The sequence below is a fragment of the Tarenaya hassleriana genome, unplaced genomic scaffold, assembly GCF_000463585.1.
Source record: "Tarenaya hassleriana unplaced genomic scaffold, ASM46358v1 Cleome1, whole genome shotgun sequence".
NCBI lineage: Eukaryota > Viridiplantae > Streptophyta > Magnoliopsida > Brassicales > Cleomaceae > Tarenaya > Tarenaya hassleriana.
The window spans coordinates 6,622,047-6,640,415 of NW_010960187.1; the positions used below are offsets into that span (position 1 = coordinate 6,622,047).

General features: G+C 43.3%; 5 protein-coding genes and 1 long non-coding RNA gene across 21 annotated transcripts in view; 3 read left to right on the forward strand and 3 right to left on the reverse strand.

The window, feature by feature from the left end:
• The window catches only part of LOC104815661 (B-box zinc finger protein 23), a 2,154-nt gene extending 1,517 nt beyond the window's left edge, over nucleotides 1-637 (forward strand). For all 4 annotated transcript variants that reach the window (XM_010544156.2, XM_010544168.2, XM_010544177.2 and 1 more), the window contains 2 exons: nucleotides 140-221; nucleotides 299-637. In XM_010544156.2, coding sequence (XP_010542458.2) covers nucleotides 140-180 — 41 coding nt within the window. In that variant the 3' untranslated portion in view covers nucleotides 181-221; nucleotides 299-637. The remainder of the gene's footprint in view (nucleotides 1-139; nucleotides 222-298) is intronic.
• Nucleotides 638-885: 248 nt separating this feature from the next.
• LOC104815688 (ubiquinone biosynthesis protein COQ9, mitochondrial) lies at nucleotides 886-2,527 on the forward strand. The gene is made up of 3 exons (XM_010544205.1): nucleotides 886-1,724; nucleotides 1,947-2,020; nucleotides 2,116-2,527. Exons 1-3 carry the CDS (start codon nucleotides 971-973, stop codon nucleotides 2,221-2,223), a joined length of 936 nt encoding a protein of 311 aa, XP_010542507.1. The 5' UTR covers nucleotides 886-970; the 3' UTR covers nucleotides 2,224-2,527.
• Nucleotides 2,528-3,943: 1,416 nt separating this feature from the next.
• LOC104815719 lies at nucleotides 3,944-8,785 on the forward strand. Of its 11 annotated transcripts, none has more exons than XR_772172.1 (6): nucleotides 3,944-4,261; nucleotides 4,522-4,633; nucleotides 5,116-5,267; nucleotides 5,426-5,514; nucleotides 6,209-6,333; nucleotides 6,517-6,876. It is a non-coding gene; the product is annotated as an uncharacterized LOC104815719 (long non-coding RNA). The 11 variants fall into 11 exon arrangements; XR_772176.1 differs by having other exon boundaries at nucleotides 5,456-5,514; XR_002024342.1 differs by having other exon boundaries at nucleotides 5,456-5,514; nucleotides 6,209-6,337; nucleotides 6,517-6,607.
• Nucleotides 5,516-8,374, reverse strand: LOC104815710 (PHD finger protein At1g33420). Its single transcript, XM_010544245.1, is given in 4 exon segments — nucleotides 5,516-6,545; nucleotides 6,644-7,580; nucleotides 7,758-7,918; nucleotides 7,920-8,374. Coding segments are annotated over 4 exon segments (2,103 nt in total). The 5' UTR covers nucleotides 8,090-8,374; the 3' UTR covers nucleotides 5,516-5,710.
• Nucleotides 8,576-11,851, reverse strand: LOC104815697 (probable beta-1,3-galactosyltransferase 8). Of its 2 annotated transcripts, none has more exons than XM_010544226.2 (7): nucleotides 11,733-11,851; nucleotides 11,239-11,452; nucleotides 11,081-11,145; nucleotides 10,741-10,992; nucleotides 9,668-9,967; nucleotides 9,454-9,579; nucleotides 8,576-9,048 (listed from the first exon to the last, which is right to left on the reverse strand). In XM_010544226.2, exons 2-7 carry the CDS (start codon nucleotides 11,422-11,424, stop codon nucleotides 8,784-8,786), a joined length of 1,194 nt encoding a protein of 397 aa, XP_010542528.1. In that variant the 5' UTR covers nucleotides 11,425-11,452; nucleotides 11,733-11,851; the 3' UTR covers nucleotides 8,576-8,783. The 2 variants fall into 2 exon arrangements, with proteins under 2 accessions (XP_010542528.1, XP_010542535.1); XM_010544233.2 differs by having other exon boundaries at nucleotides 8,582-9,048; nucleotides 10,741-10,986; nucleotides 11,733-11,844.
• Nucleotides 11,852-14,633: 2,782 nt separating this feature from the next.
• Nucleotides 14,634-17,560, reverse strand: LOC104815742 (protein NRT1/ PTR FAMILY 4.4). Of its 2 annotated transcripts, XM_010544287.2 has the most exons (6): nucleotides 17,332-17,560; nucleotides 16,942-17,034; nucleotides 16,556-16,680; nucleotides 15,970-16,398; nucleotides 15,750-15,862; nucleotides 14,634-15,624 (listed from the first exon to the last, which is right to left on the reverse strand). In XM_010544287.2, the coding sequence occupies exons 1-6, from the start codon at nucleotides 17,468-17,470 to the stop codon at nucleotides 14,742-14,744; spliced, it is 1,782 nt and encodes a 593-aa protein (XP_010542589.1). In that variant the 5' UTR covers nucleotides 17,471-17,560; the 3' UTR covers nucleotides 14,634-14,741. The 2 variants fall into 2 exon arrangements, with proteins under 2 accessions (XP_010542589.1, XP_010542597.1); XM_010544295.2 differs by lacking the exon at nucleotides 16,556-16,680 and having other exon boundaries at nucleotides 16,817-17,034.
• Nucleotides 17,561-18,369: the final 809 nt, after the last annotated feature.

Below are 18,369 nucleotides of genomic sequence, written 5' to 3' on the forward strand. Positions count from 1 at the left end.
GGCGTGGGGGGGGGGGGGGGGGAACCATAAGGGGGGAAAGAGGCAAAAGTGTAAGCAAATGGAGAACATCTGATGTGCATATACATCGATGTAATGTTAATCACTGTAATGACAAATCCAATTGCTCCCTCTTCCACAGAAGTCGACCTGGAGAAGGAAAGGCATGAAGGGAACAGATGAAACCCTGATGCAAAATCGTGATCTCCTTAAGCATCTAAGGTGTAAGTAGGTCAAAGAAAGAAACAACAAGCAGTTTTGTCCTCTTCATTCACATCTTCCTTTAATTTTACTTGAGCAGAATAATCAACAGCCCGATGCTTCGATTGTGTGCTGATTCTTCTGGTCGCCGTTGGAGACGAAAGAGGAGTCGTAGACGAAAAGCTGCTGCATTTCATTTTCTGGTTTCTTTCATTGCAAGTCATGCTTGGTTTTGTCATCAATGGGACGGGACTATCATCATGGCTGGCTAGTGGCTCCAACTTCAATGTCGGAAAAGCCTTTCTCGTTGTAGTTCTCTGTACAGTAGCTTTTTTCCAATAGGTGCATGATCCTTAATGAATAAACATTTTGTGAATATATAACATAAAAAACTCATTGTTTATGTTATATATTTAAGTAATGAAATACCACATTTTGTCAGAAAAAAAAAAAACATTTCGCCAGCTCTACAACCCAAAAGTTCTTGCCTTCTCTGTTCTCTGTGTGAGGGAAGAACAGAACCTCATTCTGCGAGGATCTGACATGTAACGGGCCTACTAATGGGCTCGGCCCATAAGTCAAAACGGGCCTATTATTCATGAGGACCGTTTTTTTAGGGTTCGTAACCCAAGACCGGGACTGGACCTGACCCGGTTCATTTGATGAGACGAGAACTTCGGAACTGAATTTCACATTTGAGGAGCATCTGTTGCAATTCACGACACGAGTCCTGAGTTACGTGGATCTCTCTCTCCCTCTCCCCCCGGCGACGATGTACAGAACGGCGGTGAGGCGTCTGCTCGCCGGAGCTGCCTCCAATTGGCGTCTACGATCATCCGATTACCGACCCACCATCGTCACTTCCTCTTCGGCTCCTAGATTTTGCACTTCGGTGAACACGCAATCGTTGACGGGTCAGTCTGCGAACCCTAATCAAGCGCCTACGACGTCGTCTCCTTCTTCTTCCACGACTTCGTCGACGGAGGCAGGGGAGGGCCCTCCCCGACACGAGGAGAGGAGGAAGCCGAGAGTCGAGTTCCAGGAGGAGCAGGGTCGCGTTCTCTCGGCGTCGCTCCGACATGTTCCGAGGTTGGGTTGGACGGAGGAGGCGATGATGGCTGGTGCTAGGGATGTCGGCGTGTCTCCTTCGATCGTAGGGTCTTTTCCAAGGAAAGAAGCAGCACTCGTTGAGTTCTTCATGGATGAGTGCCTGCGTTTGCTCATCGATAGAATCGATTCTGGATTGGATTTGCAGAGCATGATCCCAAGTGAGAGAATCTCTAAACTGATCAGAACCCGCCTTGAAATGCAGATTCCCTACATCTCGAAATGGCCACAAGCTCTAAGCATCCAAGCCCATCCTCTGAACGTCCCGACAAGTTTCAAGCAACGGGCCATGCTGATCGATGAGATCTGGCATGCTGTCGGTGACGAGGCCTCGGATATAGACTGGTACGTTAAGCGCACTGTTCTTGGAGGAATATACTCGACCACCGAGATTTACATGCTGACTGATGACTCCCCAGGTTTGCTTATTGATTGCCCTTTTCCTACCACAAAACCTTAGAGTCTGCTACTTCCTTGCCTGCGAATATCCCGTGGGATCTTTACAGTATCGTTTTGCTTCTGTATACTTAGTTAGAATATGTTGTATCCTCTCCAGAATTCTGTTTCCTAGGTTGTGATCTTATTGGTTTGAAGAGATTTCACAACTTCAATGGTTTTGAGTTGATTTCATCTTGGAACAGATCATCGAGATACATGGGCGTTCTTGGAGGAGAGAGTGAAAGATGCTTTTGATCTGAAGAAGACCATACAAGAGGTAACCTTTCTTGTACTTGTTTTGCTGGACCACAACTTCGGAGCCATGTTTTCCTGTCGGAAAGCTCCTCACTGGGAACCTGCGTTTATGGGCAGGCGAAGTATTTTGCACAGGACATCGGTGCCGGAGTCGGGAAATCTGTTCAAGGGCTGATGAACGGAGTTTTCGAGACGATGTCCAAACGGGACAAGCCTCCGTTTTGAACAGCGCAGATTATCCGACACCACTGGTTCTCTTCTCTCTCGTTTTCAAGAGTCATCCGACATAGGTTTTGCGCAAGGTAAGGCAAGGAAGCCATGTCTTGAATAATATTAGTCTCTGTATCCTGTTTTACATGTTTCAGCGCCTACCAGTGAACTTATTATTCTATTTGATCTCGTCTGAATCATAATACCACAAGTGTTGTTTTAGTTTTGTCTACAAGTTTCATAACTGTTATCATGTCCGAACTTGGTTTGTATCATCTTCACAAACTGCTAAAAAAATATAGCTGGGTTTATTTTATTATTCACCCTGTGCACTTACATTGCTTGAATGTGATGTTGTGAAGTTCATATGCAAGCCCTTCTAGAAGTTCATGTACTGGCAAACTGGGTTTGAATAAAATTCGGAATGTGTTTCCTTTGTTCTTGTTGAGGCATTACGAAGAGATGTAAGATTGGTCGGTCCAAACATTGATATAGAACGAGTGTATTGAAGCTGTAAAGACTAGAAACTGTATTAAATCAAACCCTGTAAATAAAGATTATTAAATCTTTCGAACCTATCTAATTAAAGAGATGAAACAGCGTATAGTCACAAATTATTACCCTTAGCTCTCAAAACTCAAATAGTACAGACAAAAGTTCAACACTTTACTATCCATTGTCTATAAATAGAAACTTGGAAAGAAAGCATTTCTTTTGGAATATTCAGAAGAAAATGAGGCGCAGATGAAGCTCGAGAACATTAGGGTTCGTCTTGTGGATTCTCCAGACGAAAGAGATTGGAGCTGGATGCGTAATCTTCGGAGAAAGGAAGTAAAACACGATCACTATCCCCATTTGAAACAGCAGTGGCTGAAGAAGAAAAAGACGGAGATGGCACAGGAATCTCGAACCAACTGACAACACAGTCGCCGCTTGCAATCGAAACTTCCATCCCCTCCGGCAACCTCCGGCGACTCCCCGCGTCCTTCGAACCCTAAACCCTTTTCCCTCGGAGATTCAAAACCATAGACGCTTCTCCGGCTACTAGGGGTATAAAATGGGTTCGGGCGCGCGGACTGGCTCGCGAGCCACCCCATATTCCTCCGAAGTGGGCTGATAATAATTGAGCCCAGAAAAAAACGGGCCAAACGAGCCGACCCATCACGGGCAGAGCTCGTGGCGAACCAGCCCGGCCTCGCGGGCCAATTTTTTTTTTTCTTTTTAACTATTTTTATATATTTTAAAATATTTTTATATACAAATTATATTTTTATTACATATTTAATTTATTTTGTTCAAAATTTTAAATATTTTTATTATATTTTAAATATTTTAAATATTTTTTAAATATTAAAATTATTTTAAAATACTTTTTAGTATTTAAATTTTATTTTTAAAATTATATATTTGGCCCGCGGGCCGACTCGTTTGGCTCGCGGGCTAAAGCGATCTGGGTTGGGTTGGTCTATTTTTGGCTCGTTAAAAAACGGGTTGGATTGGGCTGGACTAAAATTTTCTCGGATCGGAACAAGTCGGGCTGGGCTGGGCCGGGCCGGCCCGTTTTACACCCCTTCCGGCTACCCTCATTAGTCATTATGATTCTGACCCATTAATGAGCAAATTTGGGCTAAAAAAACTATTTCATTTCGGCCCATTAAGGGCCCATTAATTTCAGCCCTACTAAGGGCCTAAAACAGGAATAAAAGAGGGTGAAGCCTAACATTCAACGGTGCATTCAACTCCGTTCAAAGATTTCTTGATTTCCTCTTGTGCGTCTGGATGAACGTTTCTGGATGCGTTCTCTTTATGGGATTCTTCTTCGTCTTCTTCTCGCTTGGTTGAGTTGAGCGTTAGGATCGCCGGAGGTGAGAGTGATTCTTTACTCAAATTGGAGTTTTAGGTGAATTCTGTTCTACCGTCGAGGGAATTTTGATGCTTCGGTTAGGGTTTTAGGCCATATGGAGGCGAGCCGAGATCAATCAGTTGCATCCCATGATTTTTTGGGGAGAATGAAACATGCTGCTCCCATCGATCACGTTCGATCCGTCAAGAGGTATGATTCAGGATTCTGTGTCTTCCTAGATATTATCATTCCAATCAATTACCCGGACCGGATTCGATATTGGGATTTAAAATTTCTCTGAAGTGAAAGGTTCGTTTGATATTATTTGATTCTGTACGGTCTTCTAAACCCTACTCCTTCCGGCAAATCGTCGGAGGTTTTCGGCTGTTTATGTTCGGCCGATTACTCATCACCTGATGAGTTCAATCAATATGATGAATTCCAGCCTTCTGGTGTCGTTTTCTTTCCAGACGATGGATTCCGAGAGTAGCAGCAAAGCAAGAAGGTGCAATACTTCGTCGTCGCCATGGCGATGGCTTTTGTGGATCATCCTTTATGGGCCAATGCGAGTGACCAGGATAGGTAATTCCTAGTCTTTTGAATGGCTAACATAAATGTCTTGTTTTTCTCCAATGTATGCCATCTCGATCGAGTCATCTATTTCACTGCTGAATTTAGGGTTTGGAGAAATATGTGATGACAAAACTGGTCACCAAAACTTTCAGATCTTCTATCAAGGTCACCTAGATGCTTCAGTTTAACACTAGACCTAATTGTCACTGCTTTCCTGTTCACTTTCTCTCTTCCTGTAGCTTGCACAGAGAATTGATTGACATCAATTCTTCCATAGCCCCCTCTTCCAGTTTTCTGGCATTCACTCCGTGTGTTTTGTGCACTCCATCCAGCATAAGCAATATTTATTTCAAGAACTTTTTCCTGGGTATATGTAATAATATCATTTGCTTTCACGCTTTAGTTAATCTTGGCTTCACCAGGCTTTCCTTTCGCTACAGAATTAAGGACACTTCTTATGTGAAACTAATTCTTTTGGTCTGAAATTGTAGGCAAATCCCCCAATCACTTTCCATTGTGGGAAAAGATTTTGACAAAAGCGTGCAAGCTGCAAGTTTATGCAGATAAGCTAGTCCAACTAAACAGTTCAATGAGCTTAGAAGCACATTGGTGAGAATACATGCGCAGGCACCCTTGATGAAAGGTGATTTGCATATCATAGTTTGTTTTGTCTCACAAAAGCTTAATTACTTCCTTTTTTTCATTTTGAAAAAAAAAATTTATAGCTGTTTGGGTTGGTTTCTCTGGTAGTGTCTTCATGCATTACATGAACATTTTGTTTGACATTTGACTGACTAGCAGAGGTGAACTGATAAGATGGTTCTTTTTAAGCTGTGGGGCACTCCGCGGGGAGACTCGGGCACGAATTCAGTCATTGGCTAAGGAAAGAGGTAAGGTAAATGCCCTTAGTACGGCAAACATTTGTACCTTCTTAATATCGCATGATTAGAAAATACATTGAAACTTAGGACGGGGCATGCAACTCCCATTCATGAAGCCTCTAGGTCATGTAGGCTTAGATGCTTGAAGTTTTAGACCCAACCAAAAACTCTTAACTATACATATAGCTAGATCAGGAATACATAGTTAGCCTACACTAAGTGTTACAGACATATTAGATCCATTGCCCATCCCAGCCGACTCACCTCTACAAACAAAGCCGGCTTGAGGCACTTCACTAGATCCATGCTCAGCATCAGATCGTTTTGGTTTCTTCCTGTACAGTTTGATGCATCTGAAACAATGGAACTTAGATGGCAATGCATCAGAGTTCTCGATCCCAGCACATCTGGTGTGATGCCACACACCACACGCGTCACATGACAACATTCTCTCCCCATCGTCATCCTTTGTACCGCAAATGCAATCAACCTTCCAGTTCTCCACTCCTCTCTCCATGCGGTACCGAAGAAGCCCATGTTTTGATGAGCATCTCCCTTTGATCCTGACCATCCCACTTGTCCCAACTAGAAATTTCAGGGTAATTGAATCTTCCAAGGAGCCATATCCTAGGAGTTCCTCGACTTCAAACCTCTTGAACATTGCATAAACTTCCTGAAAAGCCTTGGCAGCTTCGATTTTCAGGTCAGATACAGTAGCATTCATGGGAAGAACCAGAAGCTCTGGGGGCAGAGCAGGACATTCTTTGGATTGATCTGAGAGCTCAACATGACACCAGAGGTTGATGGCAAAGGGATTAGCACCGCTGGGTAGGTAATCTTTCATGAAATGCTTGCAATCTAGTATTTTTGTTGCTGCGTCCATCATTTTGTCTCTTGTTACTTGAGACCTAAACTTGGCCATGGTTTGTGGGTGCAATAGAAAATCATATAAATATCTTATGTCGCGTTTCACATGCTCCTCTGATGGATACTTTTCCTCTGGGTCATCAGACAGGCGGATAGAGGATACCGGCACAAGCCTGTAGTCATATTACACACGGAAGATCATTGGTTAAGATTTACAAAATAGGCAATCAACTTGCTGTTAAAGAATATAGGGCCCTTTTGGACAAGATACCTGAACTCGAAATCATTAGTAGCAGCATTGAAACTGGAGCAGACTATATGAGATCCATCATCCGTGGACACACCTCCCAAATGCTTGAGACAGTAATCGAGAAGCTCCAAAGACGCCATTCTGCAAGTGGATCCTTTGAGAGCCCGCCTGGTCGCCCAGCTTCCTCCATGACCTCCTGCAGCTTTCAACACCTTGATCATGGCTTTATGCACATCTTCCACATCACTCCTTGTCCAAGAACACAACACGTCTGAAGGCGCAACGGCAAGTTCCCCTGACTTTCTGGAACGGGTCTCATGAATCAGTCGGAACAGGAAGGAGAAGAGGTCTCGAAGGGTTAGAAACTCCGAACACGAAAGTGACTGGTAGAAAGCGATGGTGGAATGGAGCCGAGTTCTGGGCTTCCTCCCGTGGAACAAGAACCGAGACACGTGCATACCTGATAGAGTATCCACCGCCTTCTTATACGCATCTCGGGTCAGGGCATAACTCCCGGATTTGAACTCGTATCCCCACTCTGCATACCACGAGGACCCCCTGGTGACAGCGTGAAGGAGTCGGTAATCCATTCCATACTTCCTCGACACGTCCATCACGCTTGCCTTCCTAACCGCGAGGGCAGAACAAAGCCTGTCCCAGAAGTCCATGATGGCATGACCAGGCAAGAAACCAGACCCACCTTCTCGCCCGTTGAGTGACAAGAGATGAGCGTAACCGTTCGAGTGGATAACGCCATGGAGGAGGTGGGTTGGGTCGTCTAGCTGAGAGTAGACCCAGTTCTCGACGTCCAACGCGGAGCTGCACCACTTGCAGCTGCTTCCGCTGTCCGAGAGTTGCAGAGTGTTGCCGCAACTCGAACACTTCTGGCTCTTGGAGCTTTCTCCTGACCTTATGATGAAATGGTACCTCTTTCTACACACTGGATGACCACTCCAGCCTACAAAAAACACATACACACGTAAGGTAAAATCTTCAGACGCTAATCTGCATGAGTTTTTTGGGTTCAAGCTAAAAGCTTTTTCAGATTTTTGTGTAGGGGAAAAAAATAGGAACGGTGTTTTTTTTTTTCTTTATTGTCGTGTTAGTGTGTGAGTTAAAGAGTGAGCTGACTCACCGACGACTCGGCAGTGGTCACAGTAAACGGATCTGGAGGATCTGGTGACGTCCTCCTCCACAACGTCCAGAGAGACGAGCCTTGAGGAGAGATCTGAACCGTCGTCCACGGAATCTCCGGCCCTGAGCAGGATCTGCCACGTCATCAGGCTCGAGAAGAGCGACCCGCGCGTGGCTCGAGAGGAAAGATCTCACTCCATCCCGGAACGGCGGCCCTCCTCCGGCCTCATCCGACGCCGGGAAAGTGAAGAAATCGTGTAGATCGGCGGAGATTCGGTTGCTTCGCCTCGCCCTCTTCGTCGCGCGACCGCCGTCGATCACCGCCACAACCATAACAGCTTTTTCCAAACTTTTATTAGAACCAGACGAGAAGAATCCAGAAAGATAGAGAGAGAGAGGAAGAGGAAGAAGAAGAAAGGGGTTAAGATGCAGTTTTGGCGGAGAGATTTTTCCCTCTCAAAAGTGGTACTAGGGTTTTTTTTTTTTCGTTTTGGGAAATTGACCAAAAGCTTGACCGCTTCTGGAGGAGCGATGCTTTATTTTTCTTTTACTGGCGCTGGAGTTTTGTGGGTCCCACTCTTCCCGTATTCTGAGGCGGGTAGGGTTCTTTTTCTCCACCATTTTTTTTTTCATATTCATTAATATTCCTTGATTCCTCATTATTATTTTTCACAGTTCCAACCTCCCAAAACCTATGTATATTTTAGATCGATTAGGACATAATAAATCGGTTATTGGTTGGTTGGTTGGTTTGTTTAATAAGAGATTAATGATTTGGAATGACATGTTTTGTAAGATTGTAACAAATACACCAGACCCCTAGGAACATGTAAACATGGTGGTCAACAAAATATCACACCACATCAGGCAAGCTATATATGCTTCTGTTACCGACCATTACAAAAAAAGGACCAAAAGGCCAAAACCAAAACTCAGAGTGTCTTGTGGTAACATTTTTCTGATATTCCCCTTATTTCATCCAGAAACAAAAAAAGGAGGACAAAGGAAGAGTGAGGTGTCATCATGATCAGAAGAAGAAGCGGAAGTTAGAGAGAGGAGCTTCTCCTTCAGCACAGGCGCGATGAACCAGAGGGAGTCTGTCGACGGACTTGCAGATTCCACTGCACGACCAGTCGAAGGAGGCTGCACACAAGTTCCCGGCCTGAGCCTTCCACTGGCAATCAGGCGGAGTCCCACAGCACATCGACCTCTCGTCCACATGCTCCACCTCCAACCCTATCAACCACGCCCCCAACGACACGTCCTCGTTCGCATACCTATGCAGTATCCCTCTGCATTGTTTCAGCATCAGGGGGGCCCGCCATGAAACAATATACACTGAAAGGTTGTATCGACCTCGGGTCTCACACATGGTATCGTTTCGATATCTTCCCTCTCATCATTGGCATTTTTGTCCATTTCGATCTCTTGTTCTTGTATGCTAATGAGTCGTTAATCGCGTTTTGAAACTTGGGTTTCACACGGTTTGTCGCTTTCGATTCTCATGCAATATATATACTCAATATTTATGCTAATGAATCATGAATCGTGCTGTGAAACTTGGGTTTCACTCGTTTTTGTACGTTGTTTTTTTTTTTTTTTGTCTCTGGCAGTGTCACTTTCACTTCCCATGCAATATTCACAAATACTATATGATACTAATATACTATCCATATATATAACAAAACTATACTTACTGGTTGGTGGAAATATATGCAGCGAGGTCCTTGGAGATTGCATAAATCTGACCAGTGGCGTGCCTGAAGTACTTATTCCCTTCTTCTCCAAACTTCCAATACTCTGGCTCGTGATACTTCACTCCCCTTCACCCCACACTCGACGTTATTTAAAGGTGTCATGAAGCTAGCTTTCATGGCGGAAAAAAGAAGAAACGACACAAACCCTACTTACTTCTGGGAGAGGACAGGGCCAGATTTCATGCATCCGATGTACATCCTAGGCTTCGACTGGTATCTGGCGAGTGTCGTGGCCAGCATGCCGAGATTGACGTGGACATCGTCGTCCACCTTGACGTAGAACTCGGCATCCCATATGGCAGAGACGACAGAGAAGTAGAGACGTGTCTTAGAGGAGAGCTGATGGTAGCCCTCCACGTGTTTCAGCCTCAGGAAGTCCCCGTGCTCTGCGTTTTCCTCGTCTATCGCCTTATCCAACACTCCTCCCGGCGTTGCGCTGTGTCCTATCACGAACCTGTTTGATTTTGAACCAGGTTTTTTACTTTTCCTTTTGCATGCTATATGACTGGTAAAAAAGATTCGAAATTCGGGTATTCGAAACAGTATATTATATGAGATCGGCTTAAAACGTGATGATAACCCGAAAATTGACTGCGGGTTAGAGTTGAACACAAAAAAAACCCCTCGAAATTCGGGTTAAAGCCTGGTGAAAATCAAGAAATCAGATTTGGGTTCGGAGATTTGCGTTTGTGATGGAGTATTAGCCGTAGGTACCCAAATGATTGTAATGTCTATTTCCCCTAAATTTTAGAGATATTACAAGTGAATTTACTGAAATCTTTTCAAATTTCGAATTAGGATTCGTGTGTTTCGAAAATTTTGAATACCCAGCTCGAGTTAATCCGTTATACATGATATATATATATATATTTTGTTTACATGTAAAGATTAGGTAATGGCATTGTTCAAACACGTCTACATTGTGGCAGACCACAAAGGTATATTCAAAAGCCCTCTTATATATATATATATATATATATCATGTATGTATTAAAAATTTTGAAATTAGATTTAAAATGTGAATATACGGATATCTTAAAATTATCTCGAGTATCTAAAATTCGGGTATACGATCAAATTGGATCGAAGTTGGATAATATCCCATGAAGCCCATGATATTGAAATTCCAAAGTAAGTAACCCAAAAATCTCGGATATGTCAAATAAAGGTTGTGCCTTTTTGCCCAAGTTGAAATCTTTGAAGGGGAAAAAAGAAAAGAAAGATTACCTAATGACAATGCCTTTCTCGGTCTCGAGTTTCTTGAGCTTATCGCCGGTGGGCATCCAAGTCTGGCGGACAGAGTCGCGTCTCTTCCTGCTGCTGAAGGCCGTGTTGATGCCAATGACCACGAATGCCCTCTTAAGGCTGTGGTTTCTGCCCGCCCTCTCTTCTCCCCACAGCTCGCTGCTTCTCTCGATTGTTCTCGCTTCCGCTAACTCCATCTCCAGCTTCGATATCGTCCTCTCCAGTGATCTATAGCTTGCAACAGTTTAAACACTTAATGGGTACTCCTCTTTACCATCATGAATATACATATATATGAGTGTGTGTAAAGGGTTCTATATACTTCACTGCCTGGTGGGTTTCTGTTACTTCCCCCATTATGTCTCTGGATCTCCCTTCTATCAGTTTCTGATCACAAAAGTAACATACAGGATCAGTATATGCATGTATGTATCTGCTTGTATGTATATATGTTGTTTAGATATATGCCGTGCTGCTTACCCGTTTGTGTTCATCGCAGTCTCGTGGCTTCTCAAGACTTTTGGACACAATCTTTGCGATGTTGGGATGATCTTCTTCAGGCTGGTAAGGCCAACTCAATGTCCTGCTCATGAAGAGAGTGCCTGCAAGAAAGCTGGCGATGCATAGCAAAAACACTGCTTTGCCTGAAGCAGCTTTCCCCCTCATCTCTGCTTGGCCTCTTTTACTCTTTTATCTGCAGACCATCGGATAATTAAAAACAAAATTCCAACTTTGATATGATCTGAAATGTTACGTGCAGGGAACTTGACAGAGGCGACAGCGTTATGGACCAAAGCTATTTAGTTATATATCTATCGAAGAGTTGAGGTAAGATTCACTTCAAAAACGTTTCTTTCGATTAGATTTCTTGACCCTTTTGCATCCATATCGACCAAATGACTTTTCGGTATAGGGACAAACCCGAAATCATAAGATTAAGGCTTGAGAATCGTATAGAAAGTTTTAGGGCATACCTCTTACAAGCACATGTGAGGCACAGGGGGAGCTGCCTTGCTGCAAAACAGGTTAGGAAGAGAGAGCACTATATGCTTAGGACAATGTTGTAGACATTCTTGTGTAAGTATATATATATAAACGAATAAATAGGAGAGTAGTTGCAGAATGGCAACGGCATTGATGCTCGCTTGCTTGTTTCTCTCTATCTATCAATGTTAGAAGTTAGAAGTTAAGTCATGCAATGTGCATGCTTCAACCAACTGTCAGCTTATAAACAAGAAAAACCTCTCCAAACTCTTTTCAGTTTTGTTTTCCTGTTTGATTCTGCTACATTTACGCGCCTACCTACGTACGCGTACTGTGAATGTGTGTGTTGTCTGTGAATCTGATAGATGTATGGGTTAGGTAGATTCATTGAATCTGGACTATAGTTAGTATGGGTTGTTTGGGTTGTTACTATTAGTTAGTTAGTAGTCTTGGCTATGAGTAGTTATAAATACAGATTAGATTGGGGGAAAAGGATTTACGCAGAAATTGGAGAAAGGGTTAGGGTTTGTTTGGGGAATGAGAGTTGGGATCCTCTCATAAAACAAGATCATCCAAAGTTGTATTCAGGTTTTCGGTGAGGAATAAAGGCTCGATTGGTGCTGGAAAGTTGAGTTTCAGATTCTGAACCTTAACAGATTGGTATCAGAGCCCGTCTTCAATCGGAAATGGCAGAAACCCATGAGCAACGAATGGCGCAGTGGGACAGAGTAGAGGAAATGTTGTCGAAGCTGTGTCGGTGGATGGAGGCCGATTGCGATCGTTGGAATTCGACAACCTGGTCGAATCCGGCACCAGCAACGGTAGCCGACAAGAAGCAGACAAATCGTGATCCAGATCCGCAGATCGATTGCGATCAAGCACCGAAGAACCTTCCGGAGGTTCGAGAGGTGAATCCGCAGCCGAAAGAGGAAGGCGATGCGCAGCAACAGGAGCGATTCATCGGAAAAGGCAGTTCCCACCTCAAGGTGATGCCGATCGCGTTCGTCGACCGCGTACAGGCTAATCACGACCAGAACATGCCGATCGAGGACTTGCCGACCGATCGAAACAAAGTCCCAAAGGATCCAACAGCTGCCAGATTCATGTGATGGGAGAATACATAACAAAGCTCTTTCAGACCGATTCATCGGGAAGACTGATTCGCACATGAAGAAGACGACAATTCCGGTGTTCGATGACAGCTTCATTTTGGAATGGGATGTCAAAACTGAAAGGTACTTTGGATTTGGTGGTTGTAGTGACAAGGAGATGTTTTACCTAGAATCTACAGATTTGGGTGGGGAAGCTCTGATGTTGTTCGATGGCCAGAAAAAAATTGGGATGTATCGAGATTGGGAAATTTTTAGACTCTTACTATATGATCGTTGTGGTACTCGTATAGAATGGAGGAGGAAGACACGCATATCCGTTGGGCAAGCAAGACATATCAGAAATTACGGAAGCAGGCCATTGGAAACGAGTTCCAGCCAGCTCCGAATCAAAAACAACTTTTGGCAGACTTGGAATGGTTAGTGGAGCTTAAGCAGATTTTGGACAGCCATTATACTACGCTCGGAAAGTTAGCAGTCGATGAAGATTTGAACGAACGAATTCCAGATCATCAGCTTGAGGACAAGCTGAAACTGAGGCGGGCGGTATTGATAGATGTATGGGTTAGGTAGATTCATTGAATCTGGACTATAGTTAGTATGGGTTGTTTGGGTTGTTACTATTAGTTAGTTAGTAGTCTTGGCTATGAGTAGTTATAAATACAGATTAGATTGGGGGAAAAGGATTTACGCAGAAATTGGAGAAAGGGTTAGGGTTTGTTTGGGGAATGAGAGTTGGGATCCTCTCATAAAACAAGATCATCCAAAGTTGTATTCAGGTTTTCGGTGAGGAATAAAGGCTCGATTGGTGCTGGAAAGTTGAGTTTCAGATTCTGAACCTTAACAGAATCTCTCTGTCTGATGTTCAAAATCATGTTTCTGCCTCGAATTTGTATTAAGAGACTTTGTGTGTGCAGTGTCCATATATGGAGTCTCAGCATATGCTATGTATGTGTTCTTCATCTCTTTCTTTTATAGTTTCAGAGCATGCCTTTCAGTAAACTCAGATTTTGGCTTTTGTTTTCTGATTCTTTTGCTCATCTTAGTTCTTACAGCTAGTAGTCTTTCACACTCTTATAATTAGTAATTCAAGATCATGTAAAAGATATTTCAGTAAACAGCAATAATTTTTCCATGTGGGTTTTGTTTTGTTTCTTTTTTCTAAAACTTTTAGAAATTGGGTGTTTCATGATCAGATTTTCATAAGATTTTGTCCATTTCTTCTAACACCACTCAATAAGAATCTGAAGCAACAAGTGAGATTGAGGGAGATTTTGGTCACAGTCTTTGGTGGTGAAGACATGATTTTGGGCATTGATGTTGGAAGAGGTTGTGGACCCTGTCTGTTTTCCCAAGTTCACAACCACTTGGGGACAATCACAGTACTAAAACACATTATCCAATTGATCATTGGTATCTTTATCAAATCTGTAAGCACTTCCAGAAGATTTTCACTCATCCAAAGGATGAGGCATATTCCAGCCATCACTCACTTCAAATGGTGGGTATGTGCCACTGCCCCTGCCTGCTTATCACAAAGTCCCGCGTTTGCGTTTGCGTTTGCCCCTGTAGGGATTGCGTTTACACCCGCTCTCCCCAATCGCTAAACGCAGCCGGCGATAAATGCTCAGCAGGTATAGCTTGTGAACTTTATCAGTCACATCTAAGAAACCAACCAGTTTTATGCAATGATCAAAGACATTTCTTGCTGGTTCTTTCGAAAAAATGAAAAGAAAAGAAAGAACACTGCACCGCAACTAATAAACTTTTATGATTAAAGCATTGAAACCTTGCAGCTAAATTTAGAACAATCTCTAATGAAACAGATCAAACTACATAAAAAGATCAGTAGAACTAAACTTCTCTCCTCCTCCTAAGAACACAGTGATCTCATACCCTCATAAAGTTCCCGACTTTTTCGTTGTTTCGGCCCTCTAAGTCCTCGGATGCGTGAATCTCTGCGTTACAAATTGCGGGCGAAGCAGATTTATCGCAAGAATACCACCTTGACCAGAAAAGATAATGGAAGAAATTGAAAAAGCTCAACGCAGCTAAAAGCCAGTAGAAAAGATCCAATCTGTCTTTGTTAAGGTCGTTATCGCTGAGCCATCCTCCTCCAGAGCCTTTAGAAGTAACGTGGTTCACCAACGAGACGAGGATGGAGCTCAGATAGAACCCGAATGAGTACGAACAATACGTCATGGCCGTGAGAAAAGACTGCATTCTCTGAGAAGACTGTTTGTAGAAGAACTCCACCAATCCAACAGCGGTGAACATCTCTGACAATCCGAATATCAGAAACTGTGGAGCGATCCAGAAGATCGAGAGTGTCTCGCCATGATGAAAAGACGATTTCCGTCTCTTTGCTTCGATTAATGCAGCAGCCACCATAGAGAAAGTTGCCAGGAACAGCCCTGCGCCTATTCTCTGGAGAGGAGAGATACCCGAGTCTTTTCCCGTGAGTTTCCGGGCTATGGGGACGAAGAATGTCTCGTAGAGAGGGACGACGAATATGAGGATGATGTAAGGGATTGACTGAAGCGAAGCCGGAGGGATTTCAAAGCGTTTAGTGATATGTGTGTTCATGATGCTTCCTTGTTGGACCGAGAAGGTTTGGAGCTGAGCCAAGATTGTGTTGAAGACGATGGTACATGCGAAAATCGGCACAACTGACAAGAGAATCTTGACTTGCTCCACTTGTTCGACGGTGCAGAGTCTCCACTGGCTTTCGCTCCCTTTGTCTTGCATTTTGATGCAGGCTTTGTCAAGAAACCTGCAAGAACATTGCAGAAATGAACGTTAAAGCCACTCGGTGGGTGTAACTTCTTGTCTGGAACTAATCTTAAAAACTTCAAAACGAACTGGAAACTGTAAGAAACTTTAAGTATTGTCTCAAACCTGAACTTGTCAGTGTGAAGAAGAGGTCTGACACGATCGCTTGAAGACTGGTGAAGCGTTTCCATGTTCGAAGGGAAACTCTGCTTCCTTTTCGTGACTGCAGCTACGAAAACCTGACAGATGATTACAGAAAACGAATGAGACATTGGGAAAGAAAACATATAACAACAATGGAGGAAAAAAGACAAGAAGAATAATCTGAATCCGACGAGCAGAGTACCTGAGAGATCGGAGTGAAGATACTACCGTTTGGAGGTTTGTTCCTATAGAAAGGAGTACCAGAGACCAGACAGATCATACCAGCAGCCATTACAGCAGCAGAGACACCGAAACCGACGTCCATGCCCGAATGGGTTTGAACCCAAACGAGGAGGGTAAGAGCGAGGAGCTCGCCCATGCAAAAAGCAAAGTAAGCGCCATTGAAGAAGCTTGAGAGCTTCCTCGAGTCTTCTTTCAAGAACTGGTTGGCTCCATGAGATATGATATTCGGTTTCAGACATCCGCTTCCTAAGGCAATCAAGTACAGTGCAGTGTAAAGAATCACGGCCTCGTAGCCCTTTGCTTCTGGGCAGTGTCTCGTGCTCTTCATGTCGCAGTCACGTGGCCTAAGCTGAGGAAGATGAGCTTGGACCGACAACAATATGAAACCCTGTTTTTTTTTTTTTTTTTTTTTTTTTTTTTTGGACGTGAGACCAAGAAGAAACTTGAGAAACACGGTAAAGAAGGTTTTTTTTCCGTATATTTTGTGAATGAAGAAAGATCAAGAAAGGTTGAGAGAGAGAGAGAGAGAGAGAGAGAGAACGTACGGATATTTCGACAGAGCCGAAGACAAGAACTGTACGGAAGCTACCGAGGTAAGAATCAGAGAGAAAGCCGCCAAGGAGGGAGAGAAGGAAGACAGTTCCTATGAAGTTCGTGACGATATTTGCAGATTTCTTTTGCATTGGACGTGAGACCAAGAAGAAACTTGAGAAACACGGTAAAGAAGGTTTTTTTTCCGTATATTTTGTGAATGAAGAAAGATCAAGAAAGGTTGAGAGAGAGAGAGAGAGAGAGAGAGAACGTACGGATATTTCGACAGAGCCGAAGACAAGAACTGTACGGAAGCTACCGAGGTAAGAATCAGAGAGAAAGCCGCCAAGGAGGGAGAGAAGGAAGACAGTTCCTATGAAGTTCGTGACGATATTTGCAGATTTCGACAGTGGAAAATGCATCTCATTGAACACATAAGTGATCAGGTTGTTTCCAACCGCAGCAATCGCCATCATTTCAAAGGCTTGGAGCCCTGATCAATACAGAACAAGAAATCAAATATCGAATAAAAATAAGCGTAAACTTCGTCTGAAACCACGAATATTGTCTGGATCCGACATCTATCATTCCCCGCTGAATAAGAAGCCGTGTAAGAAAAAAAAACCCCGATATTGTGCAATCACATAATGGTGTTTTCTCCAATTTTTCATGGTTAGATCAAGGGCTAAAACCCATCTCCAAAGAGAGTAGAAGCTGTCAAACACATTGAAAATGAACTGAAACCCGCTATTGTAACTATGAATGAACAGAGAGAGAGAGAGAGAGAGACCGAGAACGAAGAGAGCGGCTCGAGCTCCGCCATGTTTACGAGGTATGCAGGGTCTGCCTCTGAAATCAACGCAGAGATCATCGGATTCCGACGTGTAAAGTCCTTGTTTAGCATCGCTGGATAAACCGTGAATGTCCATCGTTTGCTACCTTTTTTGGTGGGTTTTGTTTTTCCTCTCTGTGTGGTTTAAAGAAGCAAAGAGCAGCAAAAGTTTTGGCTTTGAGTATGTTTTGATGGAACTGGGACAAAGCTTAAGGTTGTGGGGAAAGATGGTATTTATAATGTCTTGCTATTTTTCTCCTCATCTAGTTGACTAAGCTATCCGTTGTTTCAGTGGGAAGGCCCCACTCTCCAATATGTAAAACCCTATCATCATCATCATCATCATCATCATCATCATCATCATCATCATACCAACAAAAAAAAAGTTCCTTTCAAAAAAAAAAATCTACCCTTTCCCTTTCTTGTACCTGTAGATATGGAGTTGGAGCACAAGAATATTTCTTGATAGTTGTATTTCGAATTGGATGGTCCATGGACCACAGTTGGACCAAATGGAAAATGTATATCCACAGTGGACCGACCACACACAATGCAGGTGGACATGGAAGATGTTTGATGATCATTGGTCTGAAAGTCAAAGTCGGATGTGTTTGGTAACGGGCAATAGTTAGCTCCGCACAGGATCTGTGTCACACATGATTCCAAACAAGGGACTTAAATCGAATGTGGATGGGTTTGTGTATAGGATAATGACAAGAGGTCAGGCAACTAAGCAGAGAGGTCTAATCATCATAAAACCTCCTCCCCCACCCTCTCCAAAGAGCTTTCCACCCAATTTAATCACTTTTTTTTTCATATATAACTCGATAACCATTGATTATGATATTTTTTATAGTTAATTCAATATCATTATGTACTTAAATTATTGGACTTTTTGTTAATTAATCGCTTGCTTAAGTAAAGCAGGAGTGACATATATTCTTAGACTGTAGAATTGGAGCATTATATAAAAGAACTGTGCCCACTAAACCATTC

Bases quoted from the DNA above. Each gene is read 5' to 3' on its own strand.
- LOC104815697 (XM_010544226.2), bottom strand. From the start codon at position 11,424: ATGAGGGGGAAAGCTGCTTCAGGCAAAGCAGTGTTTTTGCTATGCATC. The intron at 9,968-10,740 runs GTAATCTTTCTT...AAAATCAAACAG, and splicing joins GAGAAAGGCATTGTCATTAG to GTTCGTGATAGGACACAGCG. The intron at 9,580-9,667 runs GTAAGTAGGGTT...TGTGGGGTGAAG, and splicing joins GGCCCTGTCCTCTCCCAGAA to GGGAGTGAAGTATCACGAGC.
- LOC104815742 (XM_010544287.2), bottom strand. From the start codon at position 17,470: ATGGACATTCACGGTTTATCCAGCGATGCTAAACAAGGACTTTACACG. The intron at 17,035-17,331 runs GTCTCTCTCTCT...TGTATTGATCAG, and splicing joins AGCCGCTCTCTTCGTTCTCG to GGCTCCAAGCCTTTGAAATG. The intron at 16,399-16,555 runs GTACGTTCTCTC...AAAAAAAAACAG, and splicing joins TCGGCTCTGTCGAAATATCC to GGTTTCATATTGTTGTCGGT.
- LOC104815688 (XM_010544205.1), top strand. From the start codon at position 971: ATGTACAGAACGGCGGTGAGGCGTCTGCTCGCCGGAGCTGCCTCCAAT. The intron at 1,725-1,946 runs GTTTGCTTATTG...ATCTTGGAACAG, and splicing joins GCTGACTGATGACTCCCCAG to ATCATCGAGATACATGGGCG. The intron at 2,021-2,115 runs GTAACCTTTCTT...GTTTATGGGCAG, and splicing joins TGAAGAAGACCATACAAGAG to GCGAAGTATTTTGCACAGGA.